Source organism: Oncorhynchus tshawytscha, linkage group LG30 (genome assembly GCF_018296145.1).
Source record: "Oncorhynchus tshawytscha isolate Ot180627B linkage group LG30, Otsh_v2.0, whole genome shotgun sequence".
In the NCBI taxonomy this organism is placed as follows: domain Eukaryota; kingdom Metazoa; phylum Chordata; class Actinopteri; order Salmoniformes; family Salmonidae; genus Oncorhynchus; species Oncorhynchus tshawytscha.
The window spans coordinates 41851153-41870755 of record NC_056458.1 but is presented as its reverse complement, the minus strand read 5'-3'; the positions used below and the strand labels follow the sequence as shown (position 1 = coordinate 41870755).

Genomic DNA, 19603 nt, shown 5'->3' with positions numbered 1-19603 from the left:
ACAAAAGAACACTGTAGGATTTATGTTACATTTTGACTTCAGTAACTTTCTCTTCTCTGGTTTGGTGCATATCATTTGCTTGTAAAGCCGTCACTCAAGCAGTCAATATATTTCCTGAGAGTAGTTTGTAGGATCTGTTGAAAGGCCATAAACAGAGGCCTCTCAGTTTGAGTAGTATACATGCAGGGCAATTCCAGTTAGTGCTTGACCCTTAGTCTGATATAACTTCTTCCATGGCAGTTCACTCCTTATTTAGCTTCGTACAACTTTTAGACTTTTAATGTCTAATAATTTCCAACATATTCATGAGTTATGACATAATGTCAAATGAATGTCAAAGGCTTTGACTACTATAATGATGTGTATTTTGGGATAAGCGCACAGGAACTATAACTAAGTGGGCAGTCACAGAGTGATGATTGATGGGCTTGTGCTAAAAGATCTTCAGACAAAGCTTCATTCTTACAACCTGTCATTTCAGAAAGGCCAATGTGCCAGTCCCTGGAACGGTAGCCAGTCTTCCCTGGAACGGTAGCCAGTCTTCTCTGGAACGGTAGCCAGTCTTCCCTGGAACGGTAGCCAGTCTTCCCTGGAACTATAGCCAGTCTTCTCTGGAACGGTAGCCAGTCTTCCCTGGAACGGTAGCCAGTCTTCCCTGGAACGGTAGCCAGTCTTCCCAGGAACGGTAGCCAGTCTTCCCTGGAACGGTAGCCAGTCTTCCCTGGAACTGTAGCCAGTCTTCTCTGGAACGGTAGCCAGTCTTCCCTGGAACTGTAGCCAGTCTTCCCTGGAACGGTAGCCAGTCTTCTCTGGAACGGTAGCCAGTCTTCTCTGGAACGGTAGCCAGTCTTCCCTGGAACGGTAGCCAGTCTTCCCTGGAACGGTAGCCAGTCTTCCCTGGAATGGTAGCCAGTCTTCCCTGGAACGGTAGCCAGTCTTCCCTGGAACTGTAGCCAGTCTTCTCTGGAACGGTAGCCAGTCTTCCCTGGAACTGTAGCCAGTCTTCCCTGGAACTGTAGCCAGTCTTCTCTGGAACGGTAGCCAGTCTTCTCTGGAACGGTAGCCAGTCTTCCCTGGAACTGTAGCCAGTCTTCTCTGGAACGGTAGCCAGTCTTCCCTGGAACGGTAGCCAGTCTTCCCTGGAACGGTAGCCAGTCTTTCCTGGAACGGTAGCCAGTCTTCCCTGGAACGGTAGCCCGTCTTCCCTGGAACGGTAGCCAGTCTTCCCTGGAACGGTAGCCAGTCTTCCCTGGAATGGTAGCCAGTCTTCCCTGGAACGGTAGCCAGTCTTCCCTGGAACTGTAGCCAGTCTTCTCTGGAACGGTAGCCAGTCTTCCCTGGAACTGTAGCCAGTCTTCCCTGGAACTGTAGCCAGTCTTCTCTGGAACGGTAGCCAGTCTTCTCTGGAACGGTAGCCAGTCTTCCCTGGAACGGTAGCCAGTCTTCCCTGGAACGGTAGCCAGTCTTCCCTGGAACGGTAGCCAGTCTTCCCTGGAACGGTAGCCAGTCTTCCCTGGAACAGTAGCCAGTCTTCCCTGGAATGGTAGCCAGTCTTCCCTGGAATGGTAGCCAGTCTTCCCTGGAACTGTAGCCAGTCTTCTCTGGAACGGTAGCCAGTCTTCCCTGGAACTGTAGCCAGTCTTCCCTGGAACTGTAGCCAGTCTTCTCTGGAACGGTAGCCAGTCTTCTCTGGAACGGTAGCCAGTCTTCTCTGGAACGGTAGCCAGTCTTCCCTGGAACTGTAGCCAGTCTTCTCTGGAACGGTAGCCAGTCTTCCCTGGAACGGTAGCCAGTCTTTCCTGGAACGGTAGCCAGTCTTCCCTGAAACGGTAGCCAGTCTTCCCTGGAACGGTAGCCAGTCTTCCCTGGAACGGTAGCCAGTCTTCCCTGGAACGGTAGCCAGTCTTCCCCACTCTCTTCCCTCTACCACCCCACCCGTATCCATTTTGTGTGAATTGGGAGGTCCATGAATCTCTGTCCCTGTCAGGGAGGGAGTCGGCTGGGAGGGGAGAGGATGAGCCCTCTAAGAGGCTGAGATCTGATTACAGAGGACACAATCACAACGTGACACCACCTCTCTCTCTCTCTCTCTCACAAACACACACACACACGCACGCACGCACAAACACACACACACAAACACAACACACACACACCTCTCACCCAAGGTGTGCATTCAATCAGGACTAATCCACACCACCTCTCAGCAGGCAGATCCTCTCTCCCAAAGGTTCTGAGTGGAAACAGCTCCCAGTGGAGCTTTGGTATTCCCTCCTCGACAGACACCACAGGGTAACCATGAGGCGGCAGGTAGACACCATGGGGCAGCAGGTAGACACCATGGGGCGGCAGGTAGACACCATGGGGCGGCAGGTAGACACCATGGGGCGGCAGGTAGACAGCATGAGGCGGCAGGTAGACACCATGGGGTGGCAGGTAGACACCATGAGGCGGCAGGTAGACACCATGGGGTGGCAGGTAGACACCATGGGGTCACCATGGGGCGGCAGGTAGACACCATGGGGCGGCAGGTAGACACCATGAGGCGGCAGGTAGACACCATGAGGCGGCAGGTAGACACCATGAGGCGGCAGGTAGACACCATTAACTGACTAATTACTTCCCTTGTCTAATAACTACCCTGGTCTAATAACTACTCTGGTCTAATAACTGCCCTGGTCTAATAACTACTCTGGTCTAAAAACTACTCTGGTCTAATAACTGCCCTGGTCTAATAACTGCCCTGGTCTAATAACTACTCTGGTCTAATAACTACCCTGGTCTAATAACTACTCTGGTCTAATAACTACCCTGGTCTAATAACTGCCCTGGTCTAATAACTACCCTGGTCTAATAACTACTCTGGTCTAATTACTGCCCTGCCCTGGTCTAATAACTACCCTGGTCTAATAACTACTCTGGTCTAATAACTACTCTGGTCTAATAACTACTCTGGTCTAATAACTACTCTGGTCTAATAACTACTCTGGTCTAATAACTACTCCGGTCTAATAAGTACTCTGGTCTAATTACTGCCCTGCCCTGGTCTAATAACTACTCTGGTCTAATAACTACTCTGGTCTAATAACTACTCCGGTCTAATAAGTACTCTGGTCTAATTACTGCCCTGCCCTGGTCTAATAACTACTCTGGTCTAATAACTACTCTGGTCTAATTACTGCCATTGTCAGAGTCGTGTGTATAGGTGGCAGGGAAATCAGGCGCAGGAGAGTCAAACGGAGTGTAAATGGAGTCTTTTAATACAAGTCCACTTAACATGCTCCAAACACTAATATGTACATCCATAAATAAACATGGGTACGAGGACCCGTCGCGCACCTATACAACATAAAACAATCTCTGACAAAGACACGAGGGGAAACAGAGGGTTAAATACACAACAGGTAATGAATGGGATTGGAACCAGGTGTGTGGGAAGACAAGACAAAACCAATGGAAAATGAAAAATGGATCAGTGATGGCTAGAAGACCGGTGACGTCGACCGCCGAACGCCGCCCGAACAAGGAGAGCCATTAACTTCGGAAGAAGTCGTGACAGCCATGCCCTGGTCTAATTTCTGCTCTGCTTTCACACTCATGTCATCAGTCAAGATAACACCATGGGTTTTTCTCTTTTCTGTTCAAATTCTATCAAATGTATTTTAAAATTCCCTTTTTAAAATCACCAGTTGTCAGAAAGTGCTTTACAGCTTAGACCCCAGAGAGAAAGCAAAGAAAATGTGAGGGGATTGGGGACTAAAATGGTGATATGCAAATGCATGTTGTTGCTATGGTATCATACAATAGGTTAAACGTGCCCAATCTACGTCTAGTATTTTCTTCTAGTGGAGAAAGTTACCACAGTAACAGGCAGGAGGAAACACAACACGCATTAAAATATATTTTAAAAATGTATGACTCATCATTTATTCATCTGGTTGTCAAACCAGAAGCATCAGATCATCATAAGGAGAACAAGTTTACCCCCTGGTCATTTGTATGGGTTCTTCCTGAATCCTAATGACATATTCCCTGCTCTAACTTCCACAGACAGTGGACAGGACACGGCAAAAAAAAAAAAGGTCATTTCTCTCCTAGTCAATTATTCACCCCCAGGTAACAGTTATGAAATAGCATTGAATAGCAATGAATAACATTGTTGTTGTGATGCAAAGCATCAGACTCTTAAAGGAAAGCTCAGGAAAACATCAGGGACAATCACAATGCAATAGTTGTCTATGATCTCCTATGTAGAGTTCTAAAATGTCCTGTGCGTCTTTGTGAGCATCGTACAAAGAAACGTGTTTGTGAGAGTCTCAGCTTTTCAGAATGGGGTCATCATAGTTTGTAGCTCAGACCGTTCGGACTTCAGAGACGTTTTCATGAGAAGAACCGTTCAGTATCCTCTCATCTCACAAACATTGCTCTAGCTCTCAGCCCCCATCTAATGGTTGACATCGGCGGAATCAGTGAATATCAGACGCGTACAATGCAAGAGGTACGCCTACCCGGAAGTCTAGCTCAAACACATAACTTTTAAGGGGGTTTAGAAGCACTAAAAAGGTCGGCACTGAACTGGTTGTATCCAACAACAAAAAATGTAAACATCTGCTCCTCAACGCATCTCCCATAGAGAAATCTAGATCCTCCCAGACACACAAACAGAGTAGATGACAGACACCTACTTCCATGTCAACTATCTCTACATGAGATTACGTGTTGTCTTTATAGAGGTATAGAGGTGATGTATGTGTTTGTGTTTTAGTAGTAATGGTGAGATGGAGACAGCAGTCTGGTTGCCTTAACAGCCTCTCATCTCCTCTCCTTCACAAACAAATGCAGGACATAGCTGACCTCATATTAGGACAGTCAGAGACAGCAGACTGGGACGAAGGAGGGAGAAGGAGGAATGGGGAGGGGGTTAGGATCAGGACAGGGGGATCAGGAGGGGGATTGGGGGTACTAAGCTCCTGGCGAGGAGGGTAGTCTGTAGGTCAGTGGGTTAGGAACAGGGGGTTCAGGAGGGGGGATTGGGGGGGTCTAAGCTCCTGGCGAGGAGGGTAGTCTGTAGGTCAGTGGGTGAGGAACAGGGGGGGGGGGTATCAGGAGGTGGGGATTGGGGGGCGGGTCTTAAGCTCCAGGCGAGGAGGGTAGTCTGTAGGTCAGTGGGTGAGGCTGGGTTGTTCAACAGGGGGACCTGGTCTCTTAGTGATGGAGGGGATTGAGGGAATCGGGTCTTACCTGGTCTCAGTGATGGAGGAGGGAGGAGAGGTCAGTGGGTGACCTGGGTTGTTCAGTGATGGAGGAGGGAGGACAGGCTTAACCTGGTCTCTTAGTGATGGAGGAGGGAGGAGAGGAATCAGGCTTTACCTGGTCTCTTAGTGATGGAGGAGGGAGGAGAGGAATCAGGCTTAACCTGGTCTCTTAGTGATGGAGGAGGGAGGAGAGGAATCAGGCTTAACCTGGTCTCTTAGTGATGGAGGAGGGAGGAGAGGAATCAGGCTTAACCTGGTCTCTTAGTGATGGAGGAGCGGGGAAAGGGGCAGCCCCCTCCAGCCATGGAGAAGGTGATGGAGACAGTGAAGGTAGTAATGGGCTTTTATGGAGGAGAGGTGGGGGAGGGGAGCACATCATTTGTCTACATTGTGTTGTGTCAGAAGTGTAATGATTTACTGATTAGAGGGGTATGAAGAGACTATAATAAGGAAAATCACTTCACAATTCATCAATTGACACATTTGTTGGGAATCACAAATAAAGTATATTGAAAAAATATCCAAGTAAAGCTAGGTTGACATTACCCTGGACATTACCCTGGACATTACCCTGGACATTACCCCGGACATTACCCCGGACATTACCCCGGGCCCTTGTCTTCACCTCAGTGACTTCACACATACAGTAGAGAAACCAGTAGAGCTGTACAGCTCAGAGTCTGTAACATGTAAGATATGGAAAACGGTCCTTTCCTTCCAGAGATGTAGCACTGGGAAGACTGTAGAACACTATAGTATAGACCTGACAGTTACCCATATACCCCGGGGGAAACTCCACGCTAACAGAATGATGCTGACTCCCCCCCCAAAAAAAAACAACAACAACATTGATTGCAAAGTTAAACAAACCATACAACTCTATGCACAAAGACTACTTTTAACAATCTCCACTGACCATGTTACAAAAACACAGCTATGATGTGATACCTTACATAAGATGTTACCGGAATGACAGCATGGCTCCCTGATCTGTACTATAGGGAAATGCATAATTATTCATGTTATTCTCTTCATGGTGATGTATCCTGAATAGGTACACATTTGCATATTTGGGTATTTTTCTACACACTCACTATTATTGTAATGAGCTCCGCCCCCAAACAAGACCATATTTGGGTGGTCGGGACCGTATCAAATCTGTACCAATCATAGAGAGAAGTTTGGACATCACGGCAGAGCACAGTAAGAGAACAGCACAGCAGAAAAGAGTTCAGAACAATGGAGTAAATACGACTGCACTCTAGTGTGCTCTACTGTACTGCACTAAATTGTACTGTGCTGCACTAAATTCTTGTGTACTGTACTGCACTAAATTATACTGTACAGTACTGTACTGCACTAAATTATACTGTACAGTACTGTACTGCACTAAATTATACTGTACTGTACAGTACTGCACTAAATTATACTGTACTGCACTAAATTATACTGTACTGTACAGTACTGCACTAAATTATACTGTACTGCACTAAATTATACTGTACTGCACTGTATTGTACTGACCTATACCCTACTCTACATTTCTTTACTGTACTGTCGTGTCCAAACTTGTGAAACAGACATCTATGATTAGCTCATATTTTGACTGACCAAATTTCAACTACTTTTCAATGTCCATGGATGTTGATTGTCTGTCGGTGTTCAGTGGATCAGAGAGAGAGAGAGAGAGAGAGAGAGAGAGAGAGAGAGAGAGAGAGAGAGAGAGAGAGAGAGAGAGAGAGAGAAAGAGAGAGAGAGAGAGAGAAAGAGAGAGAGAGAGAGAGAGAAAGAGAGAGAGAAGAAAGACAGGGAGAGAAAGAGGGAGGGGTTGTCCAGACTGTTTTCACTGTCTTGCTTTGACCACCAGAAGACAGAAAGAGAAAGAAATTAACAGGATACACTATGAGCTGAACATAACAGGAGACACTATGAGCTGAACATAACAGGAGACACTATGAGCTGAACATAACAGGAGACACTATGAGCTGAACATAACAGTATGTCAGTGGAATGGAGGACAGTAGCAGGAGACACTATGAGCTGAACATAACAGTCAGTGGAAGAGAGGACAGTAGCAGGAGACACTATGAGCTGAACATAACAGTCAGTGGAAGAGAGGACAGTAGCAGGAGACACTATGAGCTGAACATAACAGTCAGTGGAAGAGAGGACAGTAGCAGGAGACACTATGAGCTGAACATAACAGTCAGTGGAAGAGAGGACAGTAGCAGGATACACTGTGAGCTGAACATAACAGTCAGTGGAAGAGAGGACAGTAGCAGGAGACACTATGAGCTGAACATAACAGTCAGTGGAAGAGAGGACAGTAACAGGATACACTGTGAGCTGAACATAACAGTCAGTGGAAGAGAGGACAGTAGCAGGAGACACTATGAGCTGAACATAACAGTCAGTGGAAGAGAGGACAGTAGCAGGATACACTATGAGCTGAACCATAACAGTCAGTGGAAGAGAGGACAGTAACAGGAGACACTATGAGCTGAACATAACAGTCAGTGGAAGAGAGGACAGTAACAGGAGACACTATGAGCTGAACATAACAGTCAGTGGAAGAGAGGACAGTAGCAGGAGACACTATGAGCTGAACATAACAGTATGCCAGTGGAAGAGAGGACAGTAGCAGGAGACACTATGAGCTGAACATAACAGTCAGTGGAAGAGAGGACAGTAGCAGGAGACACTATGAGCTGAACATAACAGGAGACACTATGAGCTGAACATAACAGTATGCCAGTGGAAGAGAGGACAGTAGCAGGAGACACTATGAGCTGAACATAACAGTATGCCAGTGGAAGAGAGGACAGTAGCAGGTCATTCTGGTAATTGGTAATTCTGTTACCGATTTGGTGTTTTAATCACTTAATAAACCATAAACCAAACTGTTATCAGTAAAAACACTATAACTAATTGGTAGATCTACCTTTACTTGTTACTTCTGTGAACTTTCATTATCCTCCCTCCTCATGGAGAGAAATTAGAAAATATATTTTAAGATATCGGGGTTTTTGATATCAGAATGACAAGACATAGGCAATATTTCTTAAACTTACAGAAGGCAAATTATTTCAGAAAACTACATAGAAATATTGCTATAAGATGGCAGAGGTATTCAACATTATATAAATATTTATATAAGATGGCAGAGGTATTCAACATTATATAAATATTTATATAAGATGGCAGAGGTATTCAACATTATATAAATATTGCTATAAGATGGCAGAGGTATTCAACATTATATAAATATTTATATAAGATGACCGAGGTATTCAACATTCAACTGAAGGCACGAACCACTGCTTTTAATCAGGGCAAGGTGTCTGGTAACATGACTGAATACAAACAGTGCAGCTATTCCCTCCGCAAGGCTATCAAACAAGCTAAGCGCCAGTACAGAGACAAAGTAGAATCTCAATTCAACGGCTCAGACACAAGAGGTATGTGGCAGGGTCTACAGTCAATCACGGACTACAGGAAGAAACCCAGCCCAGTCACGGACCAGGATGTCTTGCTCCCAGGCAGACTAAATAACTTTTTGCCCGCTTTGAGGACAATACAGTGCCACTGACACGGCCTGCAACGGAAACATGCGGTCTCTCCTTCACTGCAGCCGAAGTGAGTAAGACATTTAAACGTGTTAACCCTCGCAAGGCTGCAGGCCCAGACGGCATCCCCAGCCGCGCCCTCAGAGCATGCGCAGACCAGCTGGCCGGTGTGTTTACGGACATATTCAATCAATCCCTATACCAGTCTGCTGTTCCCACATGCTTCAAGAGGGCCACCATTGTTCCTGTTCCCAAGAAAGCTAAGGTAACTGAGCTAAACGACTACCGCCCCGTAGCACTCACATCCGTCATCATGAAGTGCTTTGAGAGACTAGTCAAGGACCATATCACCTCCACCCTACCTGACACCCTTGACCCACTCCAATTTGCTTACCGCCCAAATAGGTCCACAGACGATACAATCTCAACCACACTGCACACTGCCCTAACCCATCTGGACAAGAGGAATACCTATGTGAGAATGCTGTTCATCGACTACAGCTCGGCATTCAACACCATAGTACCCTCCAAGCTCGTCATCAAGCTCGAGACCCTGGGTCTCGACCCCGCCCTGTGCAACTGGGTACTGGACTTCCTGACGGGCCGCCCCCAGGTGGTGAGGGTAGGCAACAACATCTCCTCCCCGCTGATCCTCAACACTGGGGCCCCACAAGGGTGCGTTCTGAGCCCTCTCCTGTACTCCCTGTTCACCCACGACTGCGTGGCCATGCACGCCTCCAACTCAATCATCAAGTTTGCGGACGACACAACAGTGGTAGGCTTGATCACCAACAACGACGAGACGGCCTACAGGGAGGAGGTGAGGGCCCTCGGAGTGTGGTGTCAGGAAAATAACCTCACACTCAACGTCAACAAAACTAAGGAGATGATTGTGGACTTCAGGAAACAGCAGAGGGAACACCCCCATCCACATCGATGGAACAGTAGTGGAGAGGGTAGCAAGTTTTAAGTTCCTCGGCATACACATCACAGACAAACTGAATTGGTCCACTCACACAGACAGCATCGTGAGGAAGGCGCAGCAGCGCCTCTTCAACCTCAGGAGGCTGAAGAAATTCGGCTTGTCACCAAAAGCACTCACAAACTTCTACAGATGCACAATCGAGAGCATCCTGGCGGGCTGTATCACCGCCTGGTATGGCAACTGCACCGCCCTCAACCGTAAGGCTCTCCAGAGGGTAGTGAGGTCTGCACAACGCATCACCGGGGGCAAACTACCTGCCCTCCAGGACACCTACACCACCCGATGCTACAGGAAGGCCATAAAGATCATCAAGGACATCAACCACCCGAGCCACTGCCTGTTCACCCCGCTGCCATCCAGAAGGCGAGGTCAGTACAGGTGCATCAAAGCTGGGACCGAGAGACTGAAAAACAGCTTCTATCTCAAGGCCATCAGACTGTTAAACAGCCACCACTAACATTGAGTGGCTACTGCCAACACACTGTCAATGACACTGACTCTACTCCAGCCACTTTAATCATGGGAATTGATGGGAAATGATGTAAATATATCACTAGCCACTTTAAACAATGCTACCTTATATAATGTTACTTACCCTACATTGTTCATCTCATATGCATACGTTGATACTGTACTCTATATCATCGACTGCATCCTTATGTAATACATGTATCACTAGCCACTTTAACTATGCCACTTGGTTTACATACTTATCTCATATGTATATACTGTACTCGATATCATCTACTGTATCTTGCCTATGCTGCTCTGTACCATCACTCATTCATATATCCTTATGTACATATTCTTTATCCCCTTACACTGTGTATGACAGTAGTTTTTTTTGGAATTGTTAGTTAGATTACTTGCTCGTTATTACTGCATTGTCGGAACTAGAAGCACAAGCATTTCGCTACACTCGCATTAACATCTGCTAACCATGTGTATGTGACAAATAAAATTTGATTTGATTTGATTTGAACATTATATAAATATTTATATAAGATGACCGAGGTATTCAACATTATATAAATATTTATATAAGATGACCGAGGTATTCAACATTATATAAATATTTATATAAGATGACCGAGGTATTCAACATTATATAAATATTTATATAAGATGACCGAGGTATTCAACATTATATAAATATTTATATAAGATGGCCGAGGTATTCAACATTATATAAATATTTATATAAGATGGCCGAGGTATTCAACATTATATAAATATTTATATAAGATGGCCGAGGTATTCAACATTATATAAATATTTATATAAGATGGCCGAGGTATTCAACATTATATAAATATTTATATAAGATGGCCGAGGTATTCAACATTATATAAATATTTATATAAGATGGCCGAGGTATTCAACATTATATAAATATTTATATAAGATGGCCGAGGTATTTAACATTATATAAATATTTATATAAGATGGCCGAGGTATTCAACATTATATAAATATTTATATAAGATGGCCGAGGTATTCAACATTATATAAATATTTATTTAAGATGGCCGAGGTATTAAACATTATATAAATATTTCTATAAGATGGCCGAGGTATTCAACATTATATAAATATTTATATAAGATGGCCGAGGTATTTAACATTACATAAATATTTATTTAAGATGGCCGAGGTATTTAACATTATATAAATATTTATTTAAGATGGCCGAGGTATTTAACATTATATAAATATTTATTTAAGATGGCCGAGGTATTTGACATTATATAAATATTTATATAAGATGGCCGAGGTATTTAACATTATATAAATATTTATTTAAGATGGCAGAGGTATTCAACATTATATAAATATTTATATAAGATGGCCGAGGTATTCAACATTACTGTGTTTTGATGTATTTCTAAAATCTTGTAAGACTTTTCTGGTCGATGTCACTACTGTAAGAGATAAGAGCGTCTGCTAAATGACTAAAATGTCAAATGTAAATGTGTTTTATAGACACTTAGCTTTCATTTGACATCAAATGTGTTGTTCTACTATGAACTGCACGTGTTCGAGTTTATGGGGCGTTTAACATGGAAATGCCCTAAAGCACCCGAGTATGCCTCCGTCAGAGACAATGCAACAACACTTGCAGTAGGAAAGAAGGGCACAGGTTAAGCCCTCCTGGAAATTGCAGTAGCTAGGCAGTTTAGCGACGAGGGTGACTACAGAGGGGAGAGGCTGTGCGAGAGAAATGAGAGTTAATATTGTGTTATGTGTCGTAGCTGTATGAGGCCAGTGGCATCTATCTGCCTGTCTGCTGGTTCAGCTTTTATGGGTATTTCAGCTCTCTCGTTTCTCATCTCACTGGCTGGGCTGCTCAGTATGATTTATCTGCTTTCTGTTGATAAAGCCCTGAATCAATCAATCAATCAAAGCCATGTGCAAGATGGAAATCAAAATGGGAAAGACCAGCATTCTCTTTGTACTATCTTGCATATTTCAGGATTGACATTTAAAAAGAAGACAAAATGTTTAGAAAACTAAAGTTGAATTCTGAATAGCAAAAATCAGATTGTCTCATGTTCCATCTTGAAATACTTTGTTGTATCCTGCAATACTCTGACACCTGCAAAACTCGGCCCATAAATATGTTACTGAGTTGCTCCACTGTTACAAACACAGCATAACCAACCATTAAGAAAGCAGGTGTAATCCAAACAGTTTATAGACAATGTTTTCCGATTAAAATGCTCATACTATTACTACTACTACTGCTAATAATAAGTAACCTCACTCTCTGAATGAATTATTGCGTATCGATCAATATTTACTCGTGTGGTTGACATGAAATGGTCATCCTAATGCTGTTTGTGATCTGCTGTTGTGTAGTTGACCAGAAGGACTAGCCTATTTCCCCGTGGGAATTGTGTCACCGACTCCACTCTGGACTTAAAGACCCAGCTAAAGCAGCTGGATGTGCGTAGCTTCTGGGACTTATTCCCGAATAGATAGAAATGAACATATCCATGACTGCATTGTGCATTCTCTAATATCTGAACATCTCGATAATGCCACACCACTGACACACTACAGTACAGGTTAATGCAAGACAGCCATTCCTTCTATTCTACTCTCTTTTCTGAGAAGGAGACTGCAGGCCTACAGTAATTAGTACTGACCAAATGTTGTCATTTCAACCATATGACAAGTCAGTAACACACCAGTTGTCCCTAAAAAGCAATGCACCGCACCCCCAAAAACGGTGTACTAAATTTGAGCAATTCCGATGATAGCCTACATGCCGCCGGTGGAACACCGGTTCGCATTCTATAACCTACATTTTCTTTAAAGCGATATATATATTCATTCAATATGGATAGATACCTTCAGTTGCATAGTTGTGGTCTCGGAGGAAGCTGTTGTTGATTTTGCGTGTGTCGATTTCTTCATCCATTTGTGCTTTTATTTTGTAAACCAGAAAAAGAGAAACAGGTATCCATGGTCCTGAAACATCGCTTCAGCACAGGGTCGGCGCGAGCTGCACGCTGTTCGTCATGATTCGACCCTTTCCAGAAATAAGAACGTGAAAAAGAGGCAGAAACCTCACCGTTCGTATCAATGTGATAGAGGGAAATGCCTGTCCCTTTCGAGACGTTGGAAGGTGTGGCGTTGGATGTCAGGCACGATGGGGCTCAGATTAAAGTGTGAGAAAACGAACTGTAAAACCAACAGAAAGATTATAGCTGCGCATTTTCCTCTCCATTGCCAGATGCGCCATAAATCAGTGCAGGCAGAGCAGGGTGTGTGAGCAGGTCGTTATTTTTGCCTCAGTCCGCTTGCATAACAGGGTCAGTTTCCTCTTGTCGTCTAGCATCACCCGGGTTTCGCCTCGACGTGTGACTTTGCCGCCAAACCACAACGGGTGCTCCACTGCTGCCTGCAAGGGCCTCTCTCTGTCAGTCACTCCCTCTCACAGTGACGCCATCTTGGCTCCCAGTGCTCCACTGCTGCCTGCAAGGTTCTCTCTCTCTCTGTTAGTCACTCCCTCTCACACCATCTTGGCTCCTAGTGCTCCCTGCAAGGTTCTCTCTCTGTCTGTCAGTCACTCCCTCTCACAGCGACGCCATCTTGGCTCCCAGTGCTCCCTGCAAGGTTCTCTCTCTGTCTGTCAGTCACTCCCTCTCACCTCACAGCAATGCCATCTTGGCTCCCAGTGCTCCCTGCAAGGTTCTCTCTCTGTCTGTCAGTCACTCCCTCTCACAGCGACACCATCTTGGCTCCCAGTGCTCCCTGCAAGGTTCTCTCTCTGTCTGTCAGTCACTCCCTCTTACAGCGACACCATCTTGGCTCCCAGTGCTCCCTGCAAGGTTCTCTCTCTGTCTGTCAGTCACTCCCTCTTACAGCGACACCATCTTGGCTCCCTGTGCTCCACTGCTGCCTGCAAGGGTCTCTCTCTGTTTGTCAGATGCCATCTTGGCTCCCAGTGCTCCCTGCAAGGTTCTCTCTCTGTCTGTCAGTCACTCCATTTCACAGCGACGCCATCTTGGCTCCCAGTGCTCCCTGCAAGGTTCTCTCTCTGTCTGTCAGTCACTCCATCTCACAGCGACGCCATCTTGGCTCCCAGTGCTCCCTGCAAGGTTCTCTCTCTGGCTGTCAGTGACTCCCTCTCACAGCGATGCCATCTTGGCTCCCAGTGCTCCTTGCAAGGTTCTCTCTCTGTCTGTCAGTCACTCCCTCTTACAGCGACACCATCTTGGCTCCCAGTGCTCCCTGCAAGGTTCTCTCTCTGTCTGTCAGTCACTCCCTCTCACAGCGACGCCATCTTGGCTCCCAGTGCTCCCTGCAAGGTTCTCTCTCTGTCTGTCAGTCACTCCCTCTCACAGCGACGCCATCTTGGCTCCCAGTGCTCCCTGCAAGGTTCTCTCTCTGTCTGTCAGTCACTCCCTCTTACAGCGACACCATCTTGGCTCCCTGTGCTCCACTGCTGCCTGCAAGGGTCTCTCTCTGTTTGTCAGACGCCATCTTGGCTCCCAGTGCTCCCTGCAAGGTTCTCTCTCTGTCTGTCAGTCACTCCGTCTCACAGCGACGCCATCTTGGCTCCCAGTGCTCCCTGCAAGGTTCTCTCTCTGTTTGTCAGTCACTCCCTCTTACAGCGACACCATCTTGGCTCCCTGTGCTCCACTGTTGCCTGCAAGGGTCTCACTCTGTTTGCAGACGCCATCTTGGCTCCCAGTGCTCCCTGCAAGGTTCTCTCTCTGTCTGTCAGTCACTCCCTCTCACAGTGATGCCATCTTGGCTCCCAGTGCTCCCTGTAAGGTTCTCTCTCTGTCTGTCAGTCACTCCCTCTCACAGCGACGCCATCTTGGCTCCCTGTGCTCCACTGCTGCCTGCTGTTAGAACTGCTCCACTTGCGCATTGCGTTATTGGCTCCTCCCCAACAGGTTGCCTCTGTCATCCTGCGTCAGCATCACAGTGATATTTGCGAACATGCGGGGACAGTGTGCACGGATGCACCCTTCATATCAGGGGGACATGGTGGTCAAACTTCAACAGATTCGCTCAATTTGATCTCCAAAAAGATCACAACAAAAAGCATAGCTTCCTAATCGTTCCTGATAACTGTTGCCCCAAAAAGTGTGTGTCTGTGTGTTCTCATTTGTGTTCTCCCACAAACGCAATTTCCAATTACATTTCCCCTGGTTGAATTTGGACAAGGTGGTGAGGGTGGGTGTCTGTCTGAGATGTTCCCCTGCTAATCCTGCCTCTACATGTTGAAACATTCTGCTATAGCAAAGGTTATTTAACAGCCCACTACCCTTCAGCTAGGTTGGAATAAATCACCTCCAATATCTACATCCCCCAATAACGAGGGTCACTCATGCATACAATGAATAGAAGTTCCATCCACGCCAAAACCTGTGACCAGTTGAATATCCCAATCTGATTGTCCCCTCACCATGACAAACCTATACCCTCAACCCCTAATCCTTTTAGGAGCCCATGAATCATCTGTATTCACATTCACTCTAAATGGCATAGAATCGGTCTTTGCCTTCATGCTGGGCTTAACAAACTATTATGATCATTCTATTTGGGCACTGAAGCGTATATGGAAAAGGAAGAGGGAATTAAAAAGGCATTGATTTCCAGAATCACCACACAGTGTTGTGCTCTATAGGTGGGAGACTGAGAGACTGGGAGACTGAGAGACTGAGACTGGGAGACTGAGAGACTGAGAATGGGAGACAGAGAGACTGAGACTGGGAGACTGAGAGACTGGGAGACTGAGACTGAGAATGGGAGACTGAGAGACTGAGACTGGGAGACAGAGAGACTGGGAGTCTGGGAGACAGAGACTGCGAGACTGGGAGAGAGAGAGACTGGGAGACAGAGACTGGGAGACTGGGAGAGAGAGAGACTGAGAGACTGGGAGACAGAGAGACTGGGAGACAGAGACTGGGAGACTGAGAGACAGAGACATGGAGACTAAGAGGCTGGGAGACTGAGAGACTGGGAGACAGAGAGACTGAGAGACTGAGAGACGGTGAGGCAGAGAGACTGAGAGACAGAGACTGGGAGACAGAGACTGAGAGACAGAGATTGGGAGACTGGGAGACTGGGAGACAGAGACTGGGAGACTGAGAGACTGGGAGACAGAGACTGGGAGACAGAGACTGAGAGACAGAGATTGGGAGACTGGGAGACTGGGAGACTGAGACTGGGAGACTGAGAGACTGGGAGACAGAGACTGGGAGACAGAGACTGGGAGACTGGGAGACAGAGACTGGGAGACAGAGACTGGGAGACAGAGACTGGGAGACTGAGAGACTGGGAGACAGAGACTGGGAGACAGAGACTGGGAGACAGAGACTGGGAGACAGAGACTGGGAGACTGAGAGACTGGGAGACAGAGACTGGGAGACTGAGACTGGGAGACTGAGACTGGGAGACAGAGACTGGGAGACAGAGATTGGGAGACAGAGATTGGGAGACTGAGAGACTGGGAGACTGAGACTGGGAGACAGAGACTGGGAGACAGAGACTGGGAGACAGAGACTGGGAGACAGAGACTGGGAGACTGAGAGACTGGGAGACAGAGACTGGGAGACTGAGACTGGGAGACAGAGACTGGGAGACAGAGACTGGGAGACTGAGACTGGGAGACAGAGACTGGGAGACAGAGACTGGGAGACAGAGACTGGGAGACAGAGACTGGGAGACAGAGACTAGGAGACAGAGACTGGGAGACTGAGACTGGGAGACTGCATTAAGGGAAGCCTTCTGATGGATGGCATTAACAAGCAGAGCTCATTGCTGTCCTGGGAAAGGATGGAACAGCCGTACTATAGGGCTGTAAACCAAATGACTCTTTACTGCGTCTTCTGACAGACAGACACACACACACACACACACACACACAATGGTCTAAGGGGCTTGCAGAGACAGACTTTTTTTCTGCAATGATACTGTAGGGGGTGGAAAAAGCTTTGAAGGAGCCCAGACTGAGATCAACAATCTGACTGATTTCATGAAACGTTCAGCTTCCAGGACACACAACCACAAAACCTCTACCTGTGTGTGTGTGTGTGTGTGTGTGTGTGTGTGTGTGTGGTGTGTGTGTGTGTGTGTGTGTGTGGTGTGTGTGTGTGTGTGTGTGTGTGGTGTGTGTGTGTGTGTGTGGTGTGTGTGGTGTGTGTGGTGTGTGTGGTGTGTGTGTTGGGGAAAAAACATTGATATGGTTACTTATGCGGATTTTATTTTTAATGATATATCACATTATTTTGACAATATCGCAATATTATGATTTTGTTTTTTTTTTGTTTTGACTATTGCATTTCAATTTCTGCGCTACTTGGCTGCACTTGCATCAAAACGGCAGTATTTTTCCTTCATAGTTTGTTCTCTTTCTTTTAAATAGGGAGCCAATGCGTTTTAAGGACCAGGACTGAACAAAACCTGTTTTCTCATGTGTCTCTCTGGTCCCTCTGCAGCAGACGTATAGTGAGCAATATGTTTGGAAGATCGAAACGCAATAAAATCACACTACATATAGAAACACACTACATAGAATCACACTACATAGAATCACACCACATATAGAATCACACTACATATAGAATCACACTACACATATAGAATCACACTACATATAGAATCACACTACATATAGAATCACACTACATATAGAATCACACTACACATAGAATCACACTATACATATAGAATCACACTACATATAGAATCACACTACATATAGAATCACACTATACATAGAATCACACTACACATAGAATCACACTATACATATAGAATCACATTACATGTAGAATCACACTACATATAGAATCACACTACATATAGAATCACACTATACATAGAATCACACTATACATATAGAATCACACTACACATATAGAATCACACTATACATATAGAATCACACTACACATATAGAATCACACTATACATATAGAATCACACTACACATAGAATCACACTATACATATAGAATCACACTACATATAGAATCACACTACATATAGAATCACACTATACATAGAATCACACTATACATATAGAATCACACTACACATATAGAATCACACTATACATATTGAATCACACTACACATATAGAATCACACTACATATAGAATCACACTACACATATAGAATCACACTACATATAGAATCACACTACATATAGAATCACACTACATATAGAATCACACTATACATATAGAATCACACTACATATAGAATCACACTACATATAGAATCACACTACACATAGAATCACACTATACATATAGAATCACACTACATATAGAATCACACTACATATAGAATCACACTATATAGAATCATACATATAGAATCACACTACATATAGAATCACACTACATATAGAATCACACTATACATAGAATCACACTACATATAGAATCACACTACATATAGAATCACACTACATATAGAATCACACTACATATAGAATCACACTACATATAGAATCACACTACATATAGAATCACACTACATACATACATAGAATCACACTACATATAGAATCATATAGAATCACACTACATATAGAATCACACTACATATAGAATCACACTACATATAGAATCACACTACACATAGAATCACACTATACATATAGAATCACACTACATATAGAATCACACTACATATAGAATCACACTACATATAGAATCACACTATACATAGAATCACACTATACATATAGAATCACACTACATATAGAATCACACTACATATAGAATCACACTACATATAGAATCACACTATACATATAGAATCACACTACATATAGAATCACACTACATATAGAATCACACTACATATAGAATCACACTACATATAGAATCACACTACATATAGAATCACACTACATATAGAATCACACTATACATATAGAATCACACTACATATAGAATCACACTACATATAGAATCACACTACATATAGAATCACACTACATATAGAATCACACTACATATAGAATCACACTACACATAGAATCACACTATACATATAGAATCACACTACATATAGAATCACACTACATATAGAATCACACTACATATAGAATCACACCACATATATAATCACACTATACATATAGAATCACACACTATAAGTAAATATAGAATCACACTATACATGTAGAATCACAATATACATATAGATTCACACACTATAAATAAATATAGAATCACACTATACATGTAGAATCACAATATACATATAGATTCACACTATACATAGAGAATCATTATACATATAGAATCACATTACATA

At 44.6% G+C, this 19603-nt stretch overlaps 1 protein-coding gene across 2 annotated transcripts in view; it reads right to left on the bottom strand.

Moving 5' to 3' along the window:
- Window positions 1-19603, bottom strand: part of LOC112228284 (serine/threonine-protein phosphatase 2A 55 kDa regulatory subunit B beta isoform) — a 157878-nt gene that overhangs the window by 77441 nt on the left and 60834 nt on the right. Inside the window, exon 1 of one of the 2 annotated variants that reach the window (XM_042309802.1) lies at window positions 13161-14241. The exons of the other annotated variant lie outside the window; for it this stretch is intronic. Within the exon in view, the coding sequence (XP_042165736.1) occupies window positions 13161-13230 (70 nt within the window). The 5' untranslated portion in view covers window positions 13231-14241. Of the gene's footprint in view, window positions 1-13160; window positions 14242-19603 lie in introns of those variants that run through there. 2 annotated transcript variants of the gene reach the window in all.